This window comes from Heptranchias perlo, chromosome 6 (assembly GCF_035084215.1).
Source record: "Heptranchias perlo isolate sHepPer1 chromosome 6, sHepPer1.hap1, whole genome shotgun sequence".
In the NCBI taxonomy this organism is placed as follows: Eukaryota; Metazoa; Chordata; class Chondrichthyes; order Hexanchiformes; family Hexanchidae; genus Heptranchias; species Heptranchias perlo.
This window is the reverse complement of record NC_090330.1, coordinates 8,682,139-8,700,499: the sequence shown is the minus strand read 5'-3', so window position 1 is coordinate 8,700,499 and position 18,361 is coordinate 8,682,139. Positions and strand designations below refer to the sequence as shown.

The 18,361-nt window shown below is 40.9% G+C and overlaps 1 protein-coding gene and 1 long non-coding RNA gene across 6 annotated transcripts in view; one reads left to right on the top strand and one right to left on the bottom strand.

The window, feature by feature from the left end:
• Positions 1-12,151, bottom strand: part of prkx (protein kinase X-linked) — a 125,655-nt gene extending 113,504 nt beyond the window's left edge. For 2 of the 4 annotated variants that reach the window (XM_067985697.1, XM_067985696.1), the window contains exon 1: positions 11,699-12,147. In XM_067985697.1, the coding sequence (XP_067841798.1) occupies positions 11,699-11,942 (244 nt within the window). In that variant the 5' untranslated portion in view covers positions 11,943-12,147. Of the gene's footprint in view, positions 1-11,698 lie in introns of all 4 variants that reach the window. The other 2 variants (XM_067985699.1, XM_067985698.1) reach the window with 2 other exon arrangements.
• A 4,003-nt stretch (positions 12,152-16,154) lies between these two features.
• Positions 16,155-18,361, top strand: part of LOC137322444 (uncharacterized) — a 103,815-nt gene continuing 101,608 nt past the window's right edge. For both annotated transcript variants that reach the window (XR_010963125.1, XR_010963124.1), the window contains exon 1: positions 16,155-16,178. This is a non-coding gene — a long non-coding RNA (uncharacterized lncRNA). The remainder of the gene's footprint in view (positions 16,179-18,361) is intronic.

Here is an 18,361-nt window from a genome sequence, read left to right as displayed (position 1 = left end):
GCAGTAGTGAAGGAGTGCTGCACTATCAGAGGCTCTGTCTTCCAGATGAGATGTTAAACAGAGGTCCCTTCTATCTTCTCAGGTGGATATAAAAGATCACTTAACACTATTTGATCAAGAGCAGTGGCATTCTCCCGGTGCCCTGGCCAAAATTCATCCCTCAATCCACAAGACAAACAGATTATCTGATCATTTATCTCATTCAGTTTGTGGGACCTTGCTGTGCACAAACTGGCTACCACGTTTCCCTACAGTACAACAATAACTATACTTCAAAAGGGCTTCATTGGCCATGAAGTGCTTTGAGACATCCTGAGGTCATGAAAGGCGCTATATAATTGCAAGTACTTTCTTTACCTCAAAATTGACCACAGAACAAAGCATGTTAGTAAATATGGTTGCAATTAAAATGTTAATACCATGTGGCAAAATTAGGGTGGAGAGAATATGGAGAGATTTGTTAATGAAGGTGAGAATCTTGATATCTACGTCCTGGAGGATGGATGCTAGTGGAGGTCAGTGAGGATGAGTGAGCAGGATAGCTGAGTGGAATTCCAAACGATTTGGAGTTTGTGTAGGTAGGGGCTTAGGGTAAAATCACTTTCAAAAATGTCACCACTGTTCAAGACATGGTGCTCAACAAAAAACAACAACCACAGGAACTAAATTTAAAAATCTCCAAGTATTAAAATGTTTTGAGGTGTAGTTTAACCCAATAGCTGCAATAATATCCTCAGCTTTACTTTCAAATCATCAGATAGGATCTGAACTGCTCATTATTGTAATTCCCCTGTATGCGTACAAATAGTTGGATTCATAAGTTTACAATGTAAGAGGGGAAGTTTATGCCATAATTTTGAGATTCAACACAGGATAATCTTGTGAGGGAGTATAAAACTTAGACCAATTTTACTGATATCACCAGCTGAAGGTTTCTGTCATGAATTTATTTGATCTTAGCTGCAGTTCTGCTCCTGTTCACTGATTACATTGAATAATGTAGTTGTGATATAACTAGTTTGGTGGTGTAGTGGTTATGGTAGTGGACTAGCAACTTTAAAGGCTGAATGTTCAAATCCTATCAAGATGTGAAACGGAGTTCAATAAATTGGGTAATTTTATGGGCTAGCACCAGAAATTTGCTTTTTTGTCATTAAAAAATCTGGGGAACGGAACTTCCCACCCCTGCTAAAAAAAACTTCTAATGATAGGAGCTAAAGTATTTATAGGTTTATTTTTTTACAGTATTCAGTACAAAGTTATAAACAAGTCATGGCGATATCCATACAAATGTTTTGACTGGCTGCCAAACTGATCCCACGAAACTGCTAGCAAATTCCAGCAACTCATTCATGAATAAGCACAGTGATTTGTAATGTTGATCTTCATCCCCATCCTCCCCACCGCCTTCTATCCCGGAATTTTTTGGGTGGAATGGCAAGGTTTGTTTCTTACCCAGATCTTTTTAATAATTCATGAAAATTAAAGCCTTGTAACTCAGTCATAGTGATCCACATACTCTATTCAATCACAATGCCAGAAATGCTGTACATTCAAAATGAACTATCAAAAGTCATGGCTTGATTGATATGAGGAAAGAGTGACTGGGTGTGACCAACCAACCCCTTCAATGTCAGCATCTGCAATAAAAGTTAGCTTAGGCCACTGGCTTTTTAAACACCTGAAAAACAAGTTAGTGACTCATGGAAGAATAACCAAAAGTAAGATTAACTTGTAATAGTGAACAAGCATCTGCATTGTATCAGAGGGCTAAAAGAATAAACCTGCAGTATCACTGAAATAGACCCATCAATATTCTATAGATGCCCATTTTAATTATACCTATTATATATAGTTTCGAGAGCCTGTAACAACAGAAAAGTGCTCATTTCATGTTGAGATCAATTATAGATTATTTTCAGTTTTATTTTAGTTTATTTTTAATGCGAGAAATTTGCAGATTAACCTGAAGAAGGAAATTTACAAATCTGCAAACTTCTAGCACAAACAATTAAACTGACCTCAGACTTGTCCTTATTTGCAGCAACAAGATTTTTGTCGTCTTAAAAGCATGGGCCGCATAAAACACAGCTCCACCTTAGAAACAGAGTACATTGTGCACTACGTGCTATACATAAAGCTGCACAAAATAAGACTATGGGCAACGCCACAGGAGAACAGTTAAAAGTTGTCACAGATCTAATTCATATGTTCAGTACAAAAGTAAAAAAATGTGTACATATCTAGATTTTTAAAATATAAAACAGTTGATGGTAAACTTTAATTTTGCAGTATGTTACGAACAGTATTTTGCAATCATTGTATGCACCGCATCCATTTTGTTAATAATCTAGCTATGGTCATTATTGATGCTTACAGATATATTTCACTTTGGATATTTTACTTTAAAGCCCATCATTATTCCATAGTATAAAAGCTGTTAATATAGCTACACTTTGATACACATTTTCATTCCTTTCTTGTGTCATCTTTATTATAAGCCATAAATCCTGACTTTACTCGAATCTCTGGGATGTTGATCAGTGGTGCGCTTCAGGCTGATGTTTGGGTGGCCAATAATCAGAACATTGCCTCTTTGAATACCACTCTAATTTTCCTTTTGGTACCACAGGTCAGTTGCGATAGGCATGGCAAAGCACTTTAACTCAATCTTGAAGTGCTGCTCCCCTCTAGAATTCGATGCTGAAAATTGGGTCCCAAGATGTGTCAGCATCGCAACATGCACAATGATGTTACTATTGTGACACATGCACATCCAAGGATCCACTAAAACCAAGAAGAATCATAGAAATTTATGGCACAGGAGGCCATTTGGCCAGTCGTGTATGTGCTGACCGAAAAAAAGCTATTCAGCCTAATCCCACTTTCCAGCTCTTGGCCCTTATTTCTAGGGGGATGGAGTATGAAAGCAGGGAAGTCATGCTACAACTGTACAGGGTGCTGGTGAGACCACACCTGGAGTACTGCATACAGTTCTGGTGCCCTTATTTAAGGAAGGACATACTTGTATTGGAGGCAGTTCAGAGAAGGTTCACTAGATTGATTCCGGGTATGGAAGGGTTGTCTGATGAGGAGAGATTGAACAGGTTGGGTCTGTACTCATTGGAGTTTAGAAGAATGAGAGGAGATCTTATTGAAACATACAAGATTCTGAGGGGACTCCACAGGGTAGATGCTTAGAGGATGTTACCCCTCATGGGGTAATCTAAAACTAGGGGGCATAATCTCAGAGTAAGGGGTCACCCGTTTAAGACGGAAATGAGGAGGAATTTCTTCTCCCAGAGGGTCGTGAATCTTTGGAATTCTTTACCCCAAAAAGCTGTGGCGTCTGAGTCATTGAATACATTCAAGGCTGAGTTAGACAAATTTTTGATCAGCAAGGGAGTCAAAGGATATGGGGAAAGGGCAGGAAAGTGGAGTTGAGGTTAAAAATCAGATCAGCCATGATCTCATTAAACGGCAGAGCAGGCTTAAGGGGCCAAATGGCCTATTCCTGCTCCTATCTCTTATGGCCCGTAGTCTTGAATGTGCACTCGAAGTGCTGTAACCTACAAGTACTTTTTAAATGCAATGAGGGTTTCTGCCTCTACCACCTTTTCAAGCAGTGAGTTCCAGACCCCCACCACCCTCTGGGTGAAAAAAATTCTCAACACCCCTCTAGTCCTTCCACCAATTACTTTAAATCTATACCCTCTGGTTATTGACCTCTCTGCTAAGGGAAATAGGTCCTTCCTATCCACTCTATCTAGGCCCCTCATAATTTTATACACCTCAATCAAATCTCCTCTCAGCCTCCTTTGTTCCAAAGAAAACAGCCTATCCAATCTTTCCTCATAGCTAAAATTCTCCAGTCCTGGCAAAATCCTCCTAAATCTCCTCTGTACCCTCTCTAGTGCAATCGCATCTTTCCTGTAATGTGATGACCAGAACTGTACATAGTACTCTAGCTGTGACCTAACTAGTATTTTATGCAGTTCCAGCATAACATCACTGCTCTTATATTCTATACCTCGGCTAATAAAGGACAGTATTCTGTATGCCTTCTTAACCACCTTATCTACCTGTCCTGCTACCTTCAGGGATCTGTGGACATGCACACCAAGGTCCCTCTGTTCCTCTACACTTCTCAGTAGCCTACCATTTATTGTGTATTCCCTTGCCTTGTTTGCCCTCTCCAAATGAATTACCTCACACTTCTCTGGATTGAATTCCATTTGCCACTTTTTGCCCACCTGACCAGTCCATTAATATCTTTCTGCAGTCTACAGCTTTCTTCCTCACTATCAACCACATGGCCAATTTTTGTATCGTCTGCAAACTTCTCAATCATGCTCCCTACATTTAAGTCTAAATCATTGATATATAGCACAAAAAGCAAGGGATCTAGTACTGAGCCCTGCGGATCAAGGCATGTGGATGTTGTATATTTGGATTTTCAAAAGGCATTCGATAAGGTGCCACATAAAAAGGTTGCTACGCAAGATAAGGGCTCATGGGGTTGGGGGTAACATATTAGCATGGATAGAGGATTGGTTAAAGGACAGAAAACAAAGAGTAGGGATAAACAGGTCATTTTCAGGTTGGCAGGCTGTAAATAGTGGGGTACCGCAAGGATCGGTGCTTGGGCCTCAGCTATTTACAATCTATATTAATGACTTGGATGAAGGGACCAAGTGTAATGTATCCAAGTTTACTGACGATACAAAGTTAGGGGGAAAGTAAGCTGTGAGGAGGACAGAGTCTGCAAAGGGATATAAGACAGGTAAAGTGAGTGGGCAGGAAGACGAAGTATAAGGTGGGAAACGTGAGGTTATTCACTTTGGTAGGAAGAATAGAAAAACAGATTATCTTTTAAATGGTAAGAAACTATTAAATGTTGGTGCCCAGAGAGACTTGGGTGTCCTCGTACAAGAAACACAAAAAGTTAGCATGCGGGTACAGCGAGCAATTAGGAAAGCAAATGGTATATTAACCATTATTGCAAGGGGGTCGGAGTACAAGAGTAAGGAAATCTTACAACAATTGTACAGGGCTTTGGTGAGACCTCAGCTGGAGTACTGTGTACCGTTTTGGTCTCCTTACGTAAGGAAGGATTAACTTGCCTTAGAGGCGATGCAACAAAGGTTCACTAGTTTAATTCCTGGGATGAGGGTTGTCCTATAAGGAGAGGATGAGTAGAATGGGCCTATACTCTCTGGAGTTGAGAAGAATGACAGGTGATCTCATTGAAACATAAGATTATGAGGGGGCTTGACAGGGTAGATGCAATGAGGTTGCTTCCCATGGCTGGAGAGTCCAGAACTAGAGAGCATAGCTGCAGGATATGGGGTCAGCCATTTAAGACTGAGATGAGGAGGAATTTCTTCACTCAGAGGGTTGTGAATCTTTGGAATTCTCTATCCCAGAGAACAGTGGATGCTGAGTCGTTAAGTATATTCAATGCTGAGATAGATAGATTTTTAGACTCTTAGGGGATTCAAGGGATATGGGGATCGGGCAGAAAAGTGGAGCTGAGGTTGAAGATCAGCCATGATCTTATTGAATGGCGGAACAGCCTCGAGGGGTCGTACGGCCTAGTCCAGCTCCTGTTTCTTATGTTCTTAACCCCACTGGAAACAGCCTTCCAGTCACAAAAAAACACGTCAACCATTACTCTTTGCTTCCTGCCACTAAGCCAATGTTGGATCTAACTTGCCACTTTCCCATGGACTTTTAATTTTCTGACTAGTCTGCCATGTGGGACCTTGTCAAAAGCCTTGCTAAAATCCATGTAGACTACATTAAACGCGCTACCCTTATCGACCCTCCTCAAAAAATTCAAAACAAGTTAGTCAGACACAACCTTCCCTTAACAAATCCATGCTGACTGTCCTTGATCAATCCGTCCTTTCTAAAATGGCGATTAATACTGTCCCTCAGAATTTTTTCCAATAATTTGCCCACCACCGAGGTTAGGCTGACTGGCCTGTAATTACTCGGTCTAAGAACGAACCTACTCCGCCATTCAATCAGATCATGGCTGATCTTCGACCTCAACTCCACTTTCCCGCCCAATCCCCATATCCCTTGATTCCCCGAGAGTCCAAAAATCTATCCATCTCAGCCTTGAATATATTCAATGACTCAGCATCCACAGCCCTCTGAGGTAGAGAATTCCTAGATTCACAACCCTCTGCTTGAAGAAATTCCTCCTCTGTCCTTGGTCTATCCCTTTCTCCCTTTTTAAACAATGGTACAACGTTAGCTGTCCTCCGGCACCATGCCTGTAGCCAGAGGGGATTGCAAAATGATGGTCGGAGCCTCCGCTATTTCCTCCCTTGCTTCTCTCAATAGCCTGGAATAAATTTCATCCAGGCCTAGCAATTTATCTACTTTCAAAGATTCTAATCCCCTTAATATTTCCTCTCTCGCTATGTTTATCCCATCCAATATTTTACACTCCTCCTCCTTAACTACAATGTCTGCATCGTCCCCCTCTTTTGAGAGAGCAGACACAAAAGTATTCATTAAAAACCATACCCACGTCATCTTCCTCCACACACAAGTTACCTTTTTGGTCTCTAACAGGCACACTCTTTCCTTAATTAGCCTTTTGCTCTTTACGTATTTATAAAACATTTTTGGGTTTTCCTTGATTTTATTTGCCAGTATTTCTTCACGCCTTCTCTTTGCTTTCCTCATTTCCTTTTTAATATCATCGCTGCATTTTCTATACTCCTCTAGGCTTTCTGCAGTATTGAGGCTGACATAAGCTTCCCCTTTTTGCCTTATCCTACCCCGTGTGCTCATTGACATCCAGGGGGCCCTAGATTTAGGAGTTGCACCCTTTTTCTTGTGGAAACATATTTGATCTGAACCCTCACTATCTCCTCCTTGAATGCCTCCCACTGCTCTGACACTGATTTACCTTCAAGTACCTGTTTCAAGTCCACTTTTGCTAAATCACATCTCAGCTTAGTAAAATTGGCCTTTCTCCAGTTGAGAACTTTTACTCCTGATCTATCTTTGTCCTTTTCCTTTTAATTGCACTAAATCTAACTGAATTATGATCACTATCAAAATGCTCTCCCATTGATACCCCTTCCACCTGCCCAGCTTCATTCCCTGAAACTAAGTCCAGAACTGCCCCCCTCTTGTTGGACTTGCTATGTACTGGCTAAAAAGGTTCTCCTGAATGCATTTTAAGAATTCTGCGCCCTCTATAACTTTTACACTGATTCTATCCCAGTTAATATTAGAGTAGTTGAAATCCCCTACTATTACTGCCCTATTGTTTTTGCACCTCAGAAACTTGCATACATATTTGCTCTTCTATCTGCCTCTGACTGTTCGGGGATCTATAGTACACTCCCAGCAGTGTGATTGCTCCTTTTTTGTTCTTCAGTTCAACCCATATGGCCTCATTTGATGATCCTTCTAACATATCATCCCTCTTTGCAGCTGTAATTGTTTCTTTAACCAATATTGCAACTCCACCTCCTTTCTTAACCCCCCTCTCTATCTCATCTGAAAACCCTGTAACCAGGAATATTGAGCTGCCATTCTTCCCCTTCTTTAAGCCATGTTTCAGTAATAGCAATGAGATCATACTTCCACATGTCAATCAGCTCATCTGCCTTATTTCACTAGACTCCATGCATTGAAGTATATTCCATTTAGCACTGCCAAACTCTTGTTTTCTGTATATCAGTTGTATCGACAACTGGAAAGAGGAGAATATAATCTACTAAAATTTCAACAATGCTGTTATAACTGCAGAATCATTAGGTGACAAGTGCAACAGTAATCCTGGACAATCCATAGAAATGTCACACAGGAACGCTTGGATCATAGCTCAACAAAGCAATATCCCAAACAATCAACTGAATAATCTGATGTCTTTTATCACTTCACAGTATACTGTATGTTGTAGGTGTAACAAGGATAGGTCACCCCGATGCTGAGTCATGAATTGAAAGTTTTCTGCCCCCGCCCACCCCTCCTAGAAACGGCAGAGTTTTACCAGGGGCTAGGAACTGTGCCTGGCAGGTTTTTTTCATTCACTGACAAAAGCAAACCAGAATCAATACAGGACCTGACCAGTTTGACAAAAATAAGCCTGAATACTGAGGCACCACACTGAGACACACACAAACAGGAGCTCAGTGACAGATGTCAAAGCTCCTTCTCCCAAATGGAGAAAAGTAATACAATACGAGAAGCCACAAAATGAGGAAGGACAGTTCTGCTGAATATTCAATGGCCTTAAGGTTTAAAAACACACCTCTCATAGTATCTCAGAAAACAGCCAAGCAAATTTTTAATTCTTAAATCACTATAAAGACAGAATTTTATTTAATTTAAATTTACAGGATTCTCGATTTTAACTTCAGTGCCACAAGACGCGAGAGTATTTCAATGCAACTCATGAAATGTAATGTATATAGTCTAAATAAAACTTCAAAATACAGAAGCTCAAAATACCATCAATAACACTCATTAAAGTTTAAAATGTAGAAATAGGTTCAAAACTCTCAAGAAACGTCAAATTTGTCAATCTTTCAAAGGGAAGCAAATTATAAAACATTCATTAAGTTTCAAAATCAAGTTGTGGGTGATCCATAATTTGTGTAATCACTTGCCCATATGGGGGTATTCAGAAAGCATGCAACCAGAGAAGTATTGGCACTTAAATGTAACCCAACTTTTGTATTGTATTTTAGTGCACACTCTACCACAGTCCCTGAAGAGAGGCACAAATCAATTTATTGATGCTCTCCCCCAATTTTTCTACATAGGTTTAAAATCACTAGTTTTTCTGTAATGGAAATAAACTTTCACCAAATTTAGAAACACTGCCCAATATAATCTGACTAACAAATTTCTCAAGATCATTAAGTGATTATAGCAACCAATTAAAACAAAAAGTAACTTACAGGCAACATATAACAATTTTACCCTCAATAAATAGGTCAATGACATCTACCACCAATATCATCGGAAAACCATTGCACCAACTCCAAGTCGCACACCACCCCGAAGTATATAGCTGCTCCTTCATCGCCACTAGGTCAAAATCCTGGAAATACCCAAGGCCATCGTGGGTCAGCACAAGGCTGCAGCAGTTTAAGGAGAAGGCCCATCATCTTCAGGGCAACTAGGGATGGGTAATAAATGCGCTCTCATCAGCATCATCCAGAAACAGTGAACAAAAAGAGTGACTCACGCAATAGTGTTTTTAGGTAAGTCACTGAGCACATATTGTATTACAATATGTCTGTATTACAATTGGCCAAAGTAATTCTCATTTTAAAAATGTTACATTTTTACTATGTAAAGCAAGCTAGATTGTAACAAATCTTCTATGGTATCAGGACAAATTATTTATAGTTTTCAGGACTGAAGGTCCATGATAAACTGATGGGTTGGCAAACAATTGGTAACACATGGAAAGCTAACATAAATAAACAATGGCCAATATTCATAATACTGCATAACACATCTATACAGTGCACAATTATGATTAACATACAGTGACCCTTTTGATGTCCTTTGTGTTAATTGAAAGCTTAACTTTGTACATTCCCAAAATATCTTATGCATACCCTGTTAGTTGAACATTGTTGCAAACTAAGAGAAAGTTTTTGTAACATTCCAGGGGCTCATAGGAAGCATTTAGTACAAATTCCAAAATAACCTATAATCTGGAACATTTGTAGTAATCAAATGAAGAAACCAGGTTTAAGATAAGTAGTCAAAATAGGTGAATCAATTTTAGTTGCATTAACTCCTATAGTGAGAAGGGTTTTTTTGGCTGCTGCACTTGAGCGTTGTCCCCTCTCCCATCCTCTCATTAAAGATGCTAGGGTACTGGTTCAGAGTAGCAAAAGTCCACGAGAATCTGCATAGCAAGTATCAGCAAGCTATTCAATAGTGGGGCCATCACAGATAATCCAATGCTGTCCTCACCCAACATTTATATACGTACTTTTCATATTCATCATTAAACAGATCAATCACATTCACTTTTTTCATCCAGTTAATGGACTCCACTGTCTGAGTTAAATGTTTAGTGTTATTACTAGATTTATTTAGCACATTGCTACAAATAGAATGTAGGAAACATCTTAATAGAGTTAACAGGCTTAAAATGTATTTTTACATCATGCATTGCAGCAGACTCTAAATGCACAAGTCCCATTCACTTGTTGGCATCATTGAAAATATAGGTGCCTTGTTTGCAAATCTGGTAGCAACAGAGAAACTAGTTTTGATAGATCTTCTCACCCACTGCAAGTTCCTCAATCACAACACACTGCCTGCTAAACACAAGTATAATTCAGCACATCAGCATGTACAGGTTTATAATGCAGTTTAGATTGCAGCAGTAAACGTGGAAAAGCAGAGAATACAGATTGCTCGCCCAAGACTCAGAGCGCACTACAGTGTAAATATGTTATAATGCAAGGCAATTATGCATGTTATAATGCATAAACAACATTTGTTCAATAATCTTAATTCATACTTCATTAGCTCCCACCAGTGTCAGGCTTGTGAGCAGTACGTCACTCCATACAGCTCAAAAAGCTCTCATCCCAGTTTTCTGGAAGGGTTAAAAAAAAATCAAATACAGCTGAGTGTTTTATACAAACGATTTTTTTTAAATTCGCCCCTCTACCATTAAGCATTACTGAAAAGCACTGACCAAAAAAAAATTGAATGGATAAACAATGGAGCACTTAAAACCGCAAAATAAATCTGCAGGTAAAGCTGAATAAATACCAAAACTAGAAAAAGAAACAGAAACCAACTATTCCAATAAGATCATGGAAAATCCTATTTTGCTATCATTGTTCTACTATTAAAATAACATTAACACCCTGAAGTTTCCATGGTGAAATATATTGTTGATCATAATACAGATTATCCCATCCATTATGTGTTTAGTTCCAAGAGTTCATTTATGATGTTTCCTCCTATAAATATAGATAGATAGATAGATAGATAAACAAATAGTCCTTAAAAGCTATCATTACCACTGAAACATTGCCCAGTTTCATGCCTGAAAGCACATCCAACTAAACACCATCAGCACCACATCCACTGAATAAACAGGATTAAGATAAAGTTTAAAACTTACAACTACAACACCAAAGACAATTCAATCCCCCCCCCCATAACAAACAAGCAAAATCCACATTGATTTATGGTTGCACTTCATTCTCAAATTCCCTTCACAATCATCACTGCAGAAATAGCTTTCCAAAGGCGAAAAAAAAATTAATACAAAACTTCACCGAAAATTGAGGCCACCAGAAAAAAAACAATTTGGGACCATCTTAAAACAACTTGCCATATATTTTTTAAAAATACACTTAGGACATTATGTTACACCCCTTGGTCACCAATCCTTGATGGTTTGCACAAAAAATTTTTAAAAGTATTTAATAATGATGCTTTTTTTAAAAAAAAACAAAAAGCAAATTTGCAACCAACATAAAAGTGAAAAATAGTTGGGAAAATTGTACTTTTAAAAAAAAAATGAATGCAACGCAAACTGCATTTTGCAAAAGATATTGCAAAAAAAAAATACCACACACAGGCCATAAAATCAGACTGACAGGGCGGGGGTCGGGGGGGGGGGGGGGTGCAGAAATATCTTTCCCGGGAGAGGTGCCAGCGAATGCTCCGAACGTACCCACGGTAGCGACAGTCTCTAGGTCCTCCATCTGATAATCCCGGGCTTGGTGCGGAGCTGCTGAAGAAGGAGGAGGAGGCGGCGGCGGCGGCGGTGGTAAATCTCCGCTCGCTTGTTGCTGCTCTCCTTCCCCTACCACCACCACCGCCCCCGCCCCCGTTGCTGTTGCCGTTGCCGCCGCCGCCACCGGCAATCGGGGCTCAGCCGAACCACAACTCTGTACTTTGACTTTCAACGCTGCCATTTTCCCCCCCTCTCGCTCTCTCTACATATAGATATATTGTTTTTGTTTACGTATAAATATCCGATGACATTTGTTATCCGCAAAAATAAAAACTTTTAAAAACATGTAGAAGTTGTCGAGTATTTATTTACTCCTCTCGCTCCCTTTCTTTCTTGCTATTAACTGCCCGCCGTAGCCGGTCGGGGGGTTGGGTTTCACATGGTTATGACTGAGGGGGGGGGGGGGGAGGGGACTGACGGTTAATTTAAACTCCCGTTTCTCGTCCTCGCGCACCGCGTCCGCGAGACTGTTTTTTTTAAAAAAAACCCTTCCCTTGTCGGTTAGTTTGAATTTCAAAACTCTGGTCGCCAGAGGGAAGAGCGCTCGCGCGCCGGAAATGCCCGTTTGATTGATTGATTGATTGATGGATTGATTGACCAATCTATTTTGGAAGGAGGAGCTTCTCAATCATTTTGGCCCCACCCACCTTGATTGATTGATAGTCCCCGACCCCCGCCCACAACTCCTGCCCTCATTTTGATTGATCCGTCGGCTGCTCGAAAGGGGAGGGGGCGGAGCTCCCCGCCTCCCCCCTCCACCTCCGAATGCTCCTCCCCCTTTCTCCCGCGCGCTGAATTGTCGCCACATGCCAATCAACACGAGGCAACTAAGTTTTGGGGGGGGGGGAGGGGGGAGAGTTGGGGAGGGGGAGGGGGGGGGAGGGGGAGAGTTGGGGAGGGGGAGGGGGGAGAGTTGGGGAGGGGGAGGGGGGAGAGTTGGGGAGGGGGAGGGGGAGGGGGAGGGGGGAGAGTTGGGGAGGGGGGAGAGTGGGGGAGGGGGAGGGGGAGGGGGGGAGAGTGGGGGAGGGGGAGGGGGGAGAGTTGGGGAGGGGGAAGGGGGAGGGGGGAGGGGGGAGAGTTGGGGAGGGGGAGGGGGAGGGGGGGGAGAGTTGGGGATTTTGTGGCGCAGCCCTTCCCTGTTCTGGGTATTTTATACACACATATATGGGAGAGTGCACCCTCCAACAGGCAGGCACTGGGAGATGTGTTTGTTGACAAGAATGGGAAAAATGTTTTGTTTTGCATAGAGTTTGTTTTGCATCTTTGATAATCCACAGAATGTGAGTTGAAATCCCCCCCCCCCCCCCCATGGAAGTTTGAGACTTTTAATTGAGTTTTTTTTAAATCTGGATAAGCTGCAATTGTCATAAAACCCCAACTGGTTCACTAATGTTCTTTAGGGAAGGAAACCCCCCCCCCCCCCCACCCACCCACCCCTTACCTGATTTGACTTATATGTGACTCCAGTCCCACAGCAACATGATTGACTCTTAATTGCCCTCTGAAGTTGCCCAGCAAGCCACTCGGTTACATCAAACCACCACTGTAGCGGTTCAAGAAGAAGGCCCACCGCTACCTTCTCAGGATTACTAGGGATGGGCAATAAATGCCGGTCTTAACCAGCGACGCCCATGTTCCATGAATGAATATTTTAAAAATCATCTCATGTAGGAAGGCTTGGGACATGATGTATGTGTTTAATTACTTAAAAGCAGCAAAGTTATGTTGAACTTGTTATGTTAAACCTTGGTTAGACCACACTTGGAGCACTGTGCACAGTTCTGGTCTCCATATTATAGAAAGGATATAGAGGCATTGGAGAAGATGCAAAAGAGATTCGTAACAATGATACCAGAACCGAGAGGATTTACTTATCAAGAAATGCTGAATAGGCTGGGGCTCTTTTCTCTAGAAAAGGGAAGGCTGAGGGGGTGATCTGATAGAGGTCTTTAAGATTACGAAAGGATTTGATAGGGTAGGCGTGGAGGAAATGATTCCATTTGTGGGGAAGTCCAAAACTAGAGGTCATAAATATAAGATAGTCACTAATAAATCCAAAAGGGAATTCAGGAGAAACTTCTTTACCCAAAGAGTGGTAAGAATGTGGAATGCACTACCACAAGGAGTAGTTGAGGCAAATAGCATAGATGCATTTAAGGGGAAGCTAGATAAGCACATGAGGGAGAAAGGAATAGAAGGCTATCCTGATAGGGTTAGATGAAGAGGGGTGAATGGAGGCTCACGTGGAGCATAAATGCCGGCATAGACCAGATGGGCCGAATGGCCTGTTTCTGAGCTGTAGACTCCATGTAACTTATGTAAAAACAGAAAATGGTGAGGATTCTCAGCAGGTCAGTTCCCATCTGTGAAGAGAACAGATTGATGTTCTGATAAGTGATCTGCAACTGACATTTTATCTGTTCTCACCTCAGATAGGAACTGACCTGCTGAGTGTTTCCAGCATTTTCTGATTTTGTTTTATATTCCCAACATCTGCAGTTTTTTTTTTGCTTAATTACCTACATGTCCTGACTCATTAAGTCAGATCTGTCTTGTCTCACTTATCTTTAGTGACATAAATCCTACTGTTACGGTAAGAAAAAAAGAGAAAAACAATAACTATTTTAACTAGTGAATTAAGCACAGCTCATTTCACTCCAGTAAGTTCTCGCCTCATTTTTTCTATCTGTTTCGGACATCATTTCTCTTGGCACTGCTCTGACTTAGCAATTGTGTGAAGTGCAAATTAGCCACGGCTTTGCATACGCATTGGAGATACATATAGCAGGGGAAAAAGTAAACTGCATGCTACTTCCCCCTGCCTGTGTAGGTCACGTAATCATTAGCTCAAAAACCAAAGTCAGGAAGGTGCACTACATGTCGGTCAAGGGGATCCATAAATCTAGAAGCATCTCTGAACTGAGGGAGGTGCTACTTTGTTGCAGTTAAAACTGCACTATGCCACTGCTTTCAAACCAATATCCTTTCTCATGGATCTAAACTGTTTTCCTATGGTGGCGTTTGCCCTTTTATTGGAATTGAGAATCTGTCTTATGGCCTGGCAGTATACCTGACTAGTTAGTTATATTGTCAATCTACTTCATCAGACTCCCATCAATCTTTGACTCGTAAGCAAAGGCAGAGATGTCAAGAAAATAGGCAGTAGCCACTGAGTAGTTGCATCACGGAACTGAAATAAATTGGCTCAGGGATCATATTCTAACTGACTTGGGACCAGTTCAACAGTACTCTATGTTTGGCTCATAAAAGCAACAAAGGTTTAATATCAGATAAAATTGATTCTCTGGCTTCTATTTACTAACTTCAGAAGGGGTCAACAACGATTTATTTCAAAAGCATTCATCAACCACAATCATTTGATATACAGTATCTGATGTCTAGGATTGGGAAGGGGGAGGGTAAATTGGCTATTCGAATCCACTGAGACTCACTTCATTAGGGTTAGTAAACTAATATCAGTGCGTGTATCAGATGTCCGCAATTCTTGGTAGACATGAATACTTACACATGGCTTAAAGGCGGTATTGAACAAATAAAACCAAATACACAGCCAATGGAGAACGAAGCAGCTCAAACATAGGAGTGATGTACCTCCGTATAACACTAGTTGTTCTTGATAAAACTCTATACAATCTGAATAATCATCATAATATCATATCGCACCCAATAAAATGAAGTGATAAAGGATAAGCTGTAAAGGCAGTGACTAGCAACAAAATATTAATTTGACTAGAAAACTTCTAGTGATGAAATTTATATAACTTTCAAGAAAAGAGCTGCCTGTTTGCAAATGTGTTCAGGGATATAATCCACTCTCATGATTTGGATTACTGTGTAAACCATTCAATCTTTACTCCACTTGTTTCTGACATCAACCAGAACCCTTCAGCGTGTTACATGCCACGTAATTTAATTCTGTGTTCTGATGAAGAGTCCGCACCTGACTGCAACTTGTCTGTTCCCTCCCCCAGATGCTGCAAAGTATTTTGAGCATTTTCTGCTTTAGTTATACATTTCCGACTGTGGTTTATGCTATCTGTCCTCATGCAAAGTAATTTTCATCAGGACTAATGGAAGATTTGCTTCCTCAGCGTGAACAACTGATCTGCATGACTAGCAAGAAACTAAGGAAGTACTGTGCTAGGAAAGAGACATGATACCGGATAGATCCTTGCTGTGCCTGCACTTTGAGTGACCCAGCATGCCATTTCCCCCTCTCCAAGTCATTATAAACCCAGAACATAAATAACTTATGCCTGCTGATGAATTGATCAGTATGATCAAACTGCATAATTTAGCTCCTCGCATTTTTTTTTTAAGAGTAGAACATCTTTTTGGAGGATTGGCGTGCAACTTAAGTTGACAGAGACGGAGTCCATAAAGAACAGAAGAAGAGGTAATTTGGCAAATTTAGCTCAATCTTTCATTTAGTTCCACATTCAGTGTTCATAAAGGAGCGTTAAAGAGAGTTTTCTTATAGACTGACAGTACTTTTTCTTCTTTTAGTTATTCCGTACTGTGAACATCAGTGACAAAGGGAGTGCCACCAGATAAGCCGTAAGATAAAAATAGAGGTGATTTTACAGATAGGTGTCAGCCTTGGCGCTGTGGTAGCATTCTTGCTTCTGAGTCAGAAGGTCATGGGATCAAGTCCCACTCCAAAGATTTGAGGATGTAATCTAGACTGGCACTCCAGTGCAGTACTGAGGGAGCACTGCACTGTTGGAGGTGCCATCTTTCAGATGAGATGTTAAACCAAGACCCCATCTGCCTCTCAGATACCATGGCACTATTTCAAAGAAGAGCAGGGGAGTACTCCCTGGTGGCCTGGCCAATATTTATCCCCTCAACCAACATCACCACAAAAAACAGATTTCTGGTCATTATCACATTGCCGTTTGTGGGACCTTGTTGTGTGCAAATTGGCTGCTGCGTTTCCTAGATTACAACAGTGACCGCACTTCAAAAGTACTTCATTGGCTGTAAAACGCTTTGGCTTGTCCTGAGGTTGTGAAAGGCGCTATATAAATGCAAGTCATTCCTTCTTCTTTCTAACAACATAAGAAAAAACGGAGTTTATCAATTAGTAGTGCTATGTTTTATACAAAGATTACCTTAGCCAGGCTGTGAAAGGGTACAAGAAAGACAAAAGGTGAATAAAACAGCTCCAACATGGAAAGGAGTAAAATATAAAGTGAATGAGAGAAAGCGTCAGGAAAATAGGGTCTCATGAGGGTAGAGATGCTCGCTTTTTTGCTTGTTAAGGTGCTTAACAGTGATTCTCCACATTGATTCATTAAACTTCATGAACAGCAAGTATCACAGTGCTGCGTGGAGGAATCTGAGAGTTTCTTACATGCCCATAAATGTCTCCCTTGCATAAACAGTTCCTCTATATATAGCTCCAACAGCCGGACCCACAAAATCACCTCAATGTGACTATTTTACTGTAATTTGAATGTATCATGTAGATCAGTAAGTAGGCAAAGCCTATTGTATACGCTGCAGTTCACCAAACACGCTTGCAAGCTAAACTTTCAGCCTGTCTCCAAACATGAAAATCCTGCATTTTTGCTTGGAAATAACCTATCTACAGACAGGGGTGCAGGCGGGAGGGACTGTAGTGGGGTGGGTGGTGATATTTAAGACAAGCTGCTAAATTAAAAGGGAAATGGGAGTGAGAGAAGACGTTAATAGTGCATGAGAGATATTAATAGCTGTTAATAGCTCATTAACAGTTAGTCGTAATTTTAAAACTGTGACATTACAGGTCGGTTGAAATAGGAAAGACAGGATATGTGCATTGCCTATGAGCATGTAGCTATCAGAGAACGAGCAATTTTCAATGAATGGACCCCATTATGGAAGTGACACTTTGTCTTCTGGATTAATTGCCTGTCATATCCAAAACACAACTATGGTATTCCTTTACTAGTTATCAGAGCATCCTAAAATCTTATTTATTTGTGTACTCTTGTGCATCCCCGATTTCCTTCGCCCCACCATTGGCAGCCCTGCCTTCAGCTGTCTAGGCCCTAAGCCCTGGAATTTCCCTCCCTAAACCTCTCCCCTCCTTTAAAACACTCCTTAAAACGTGTCCCAGTATCTCTTTATGTGGCTCTGTGTCAAATTTTGTCTGATTATGCTCCTGTGAAGCGCCTTAGGATGTTTTACTACATTAAAGATGCTATATAATTGCAAGTTGTTGTTTAAATCTCCTTGCTGTGTTTTCAATGAAAAACAAATGCAGTCAATAGTGAGGCCCTAATCTGGGAACACTGATATTGTTGTTTTAAATATTTAATAAAGCACAGAAAATGCTATAAATACATAGCAGGTCAGTCAACATCTCAACGTGAAAGACAGGCTGGGATTCTTCACCAGAACCATCCTGATGAGAGATGTCATCCAAAGTATTAGCTTCTCTTTCTCTTTCAACTGCTGACTGACCCCCTCTGTATATTTTCTGCTTTTAGCTCAGATTTCCAGCATCCATGTTTCCTTTACTCAATTCCACTTTTTGTTGTCAAATGAAATCATATAGAAATAACTTGTTTCCAACTAACGAATGGCAGGAGC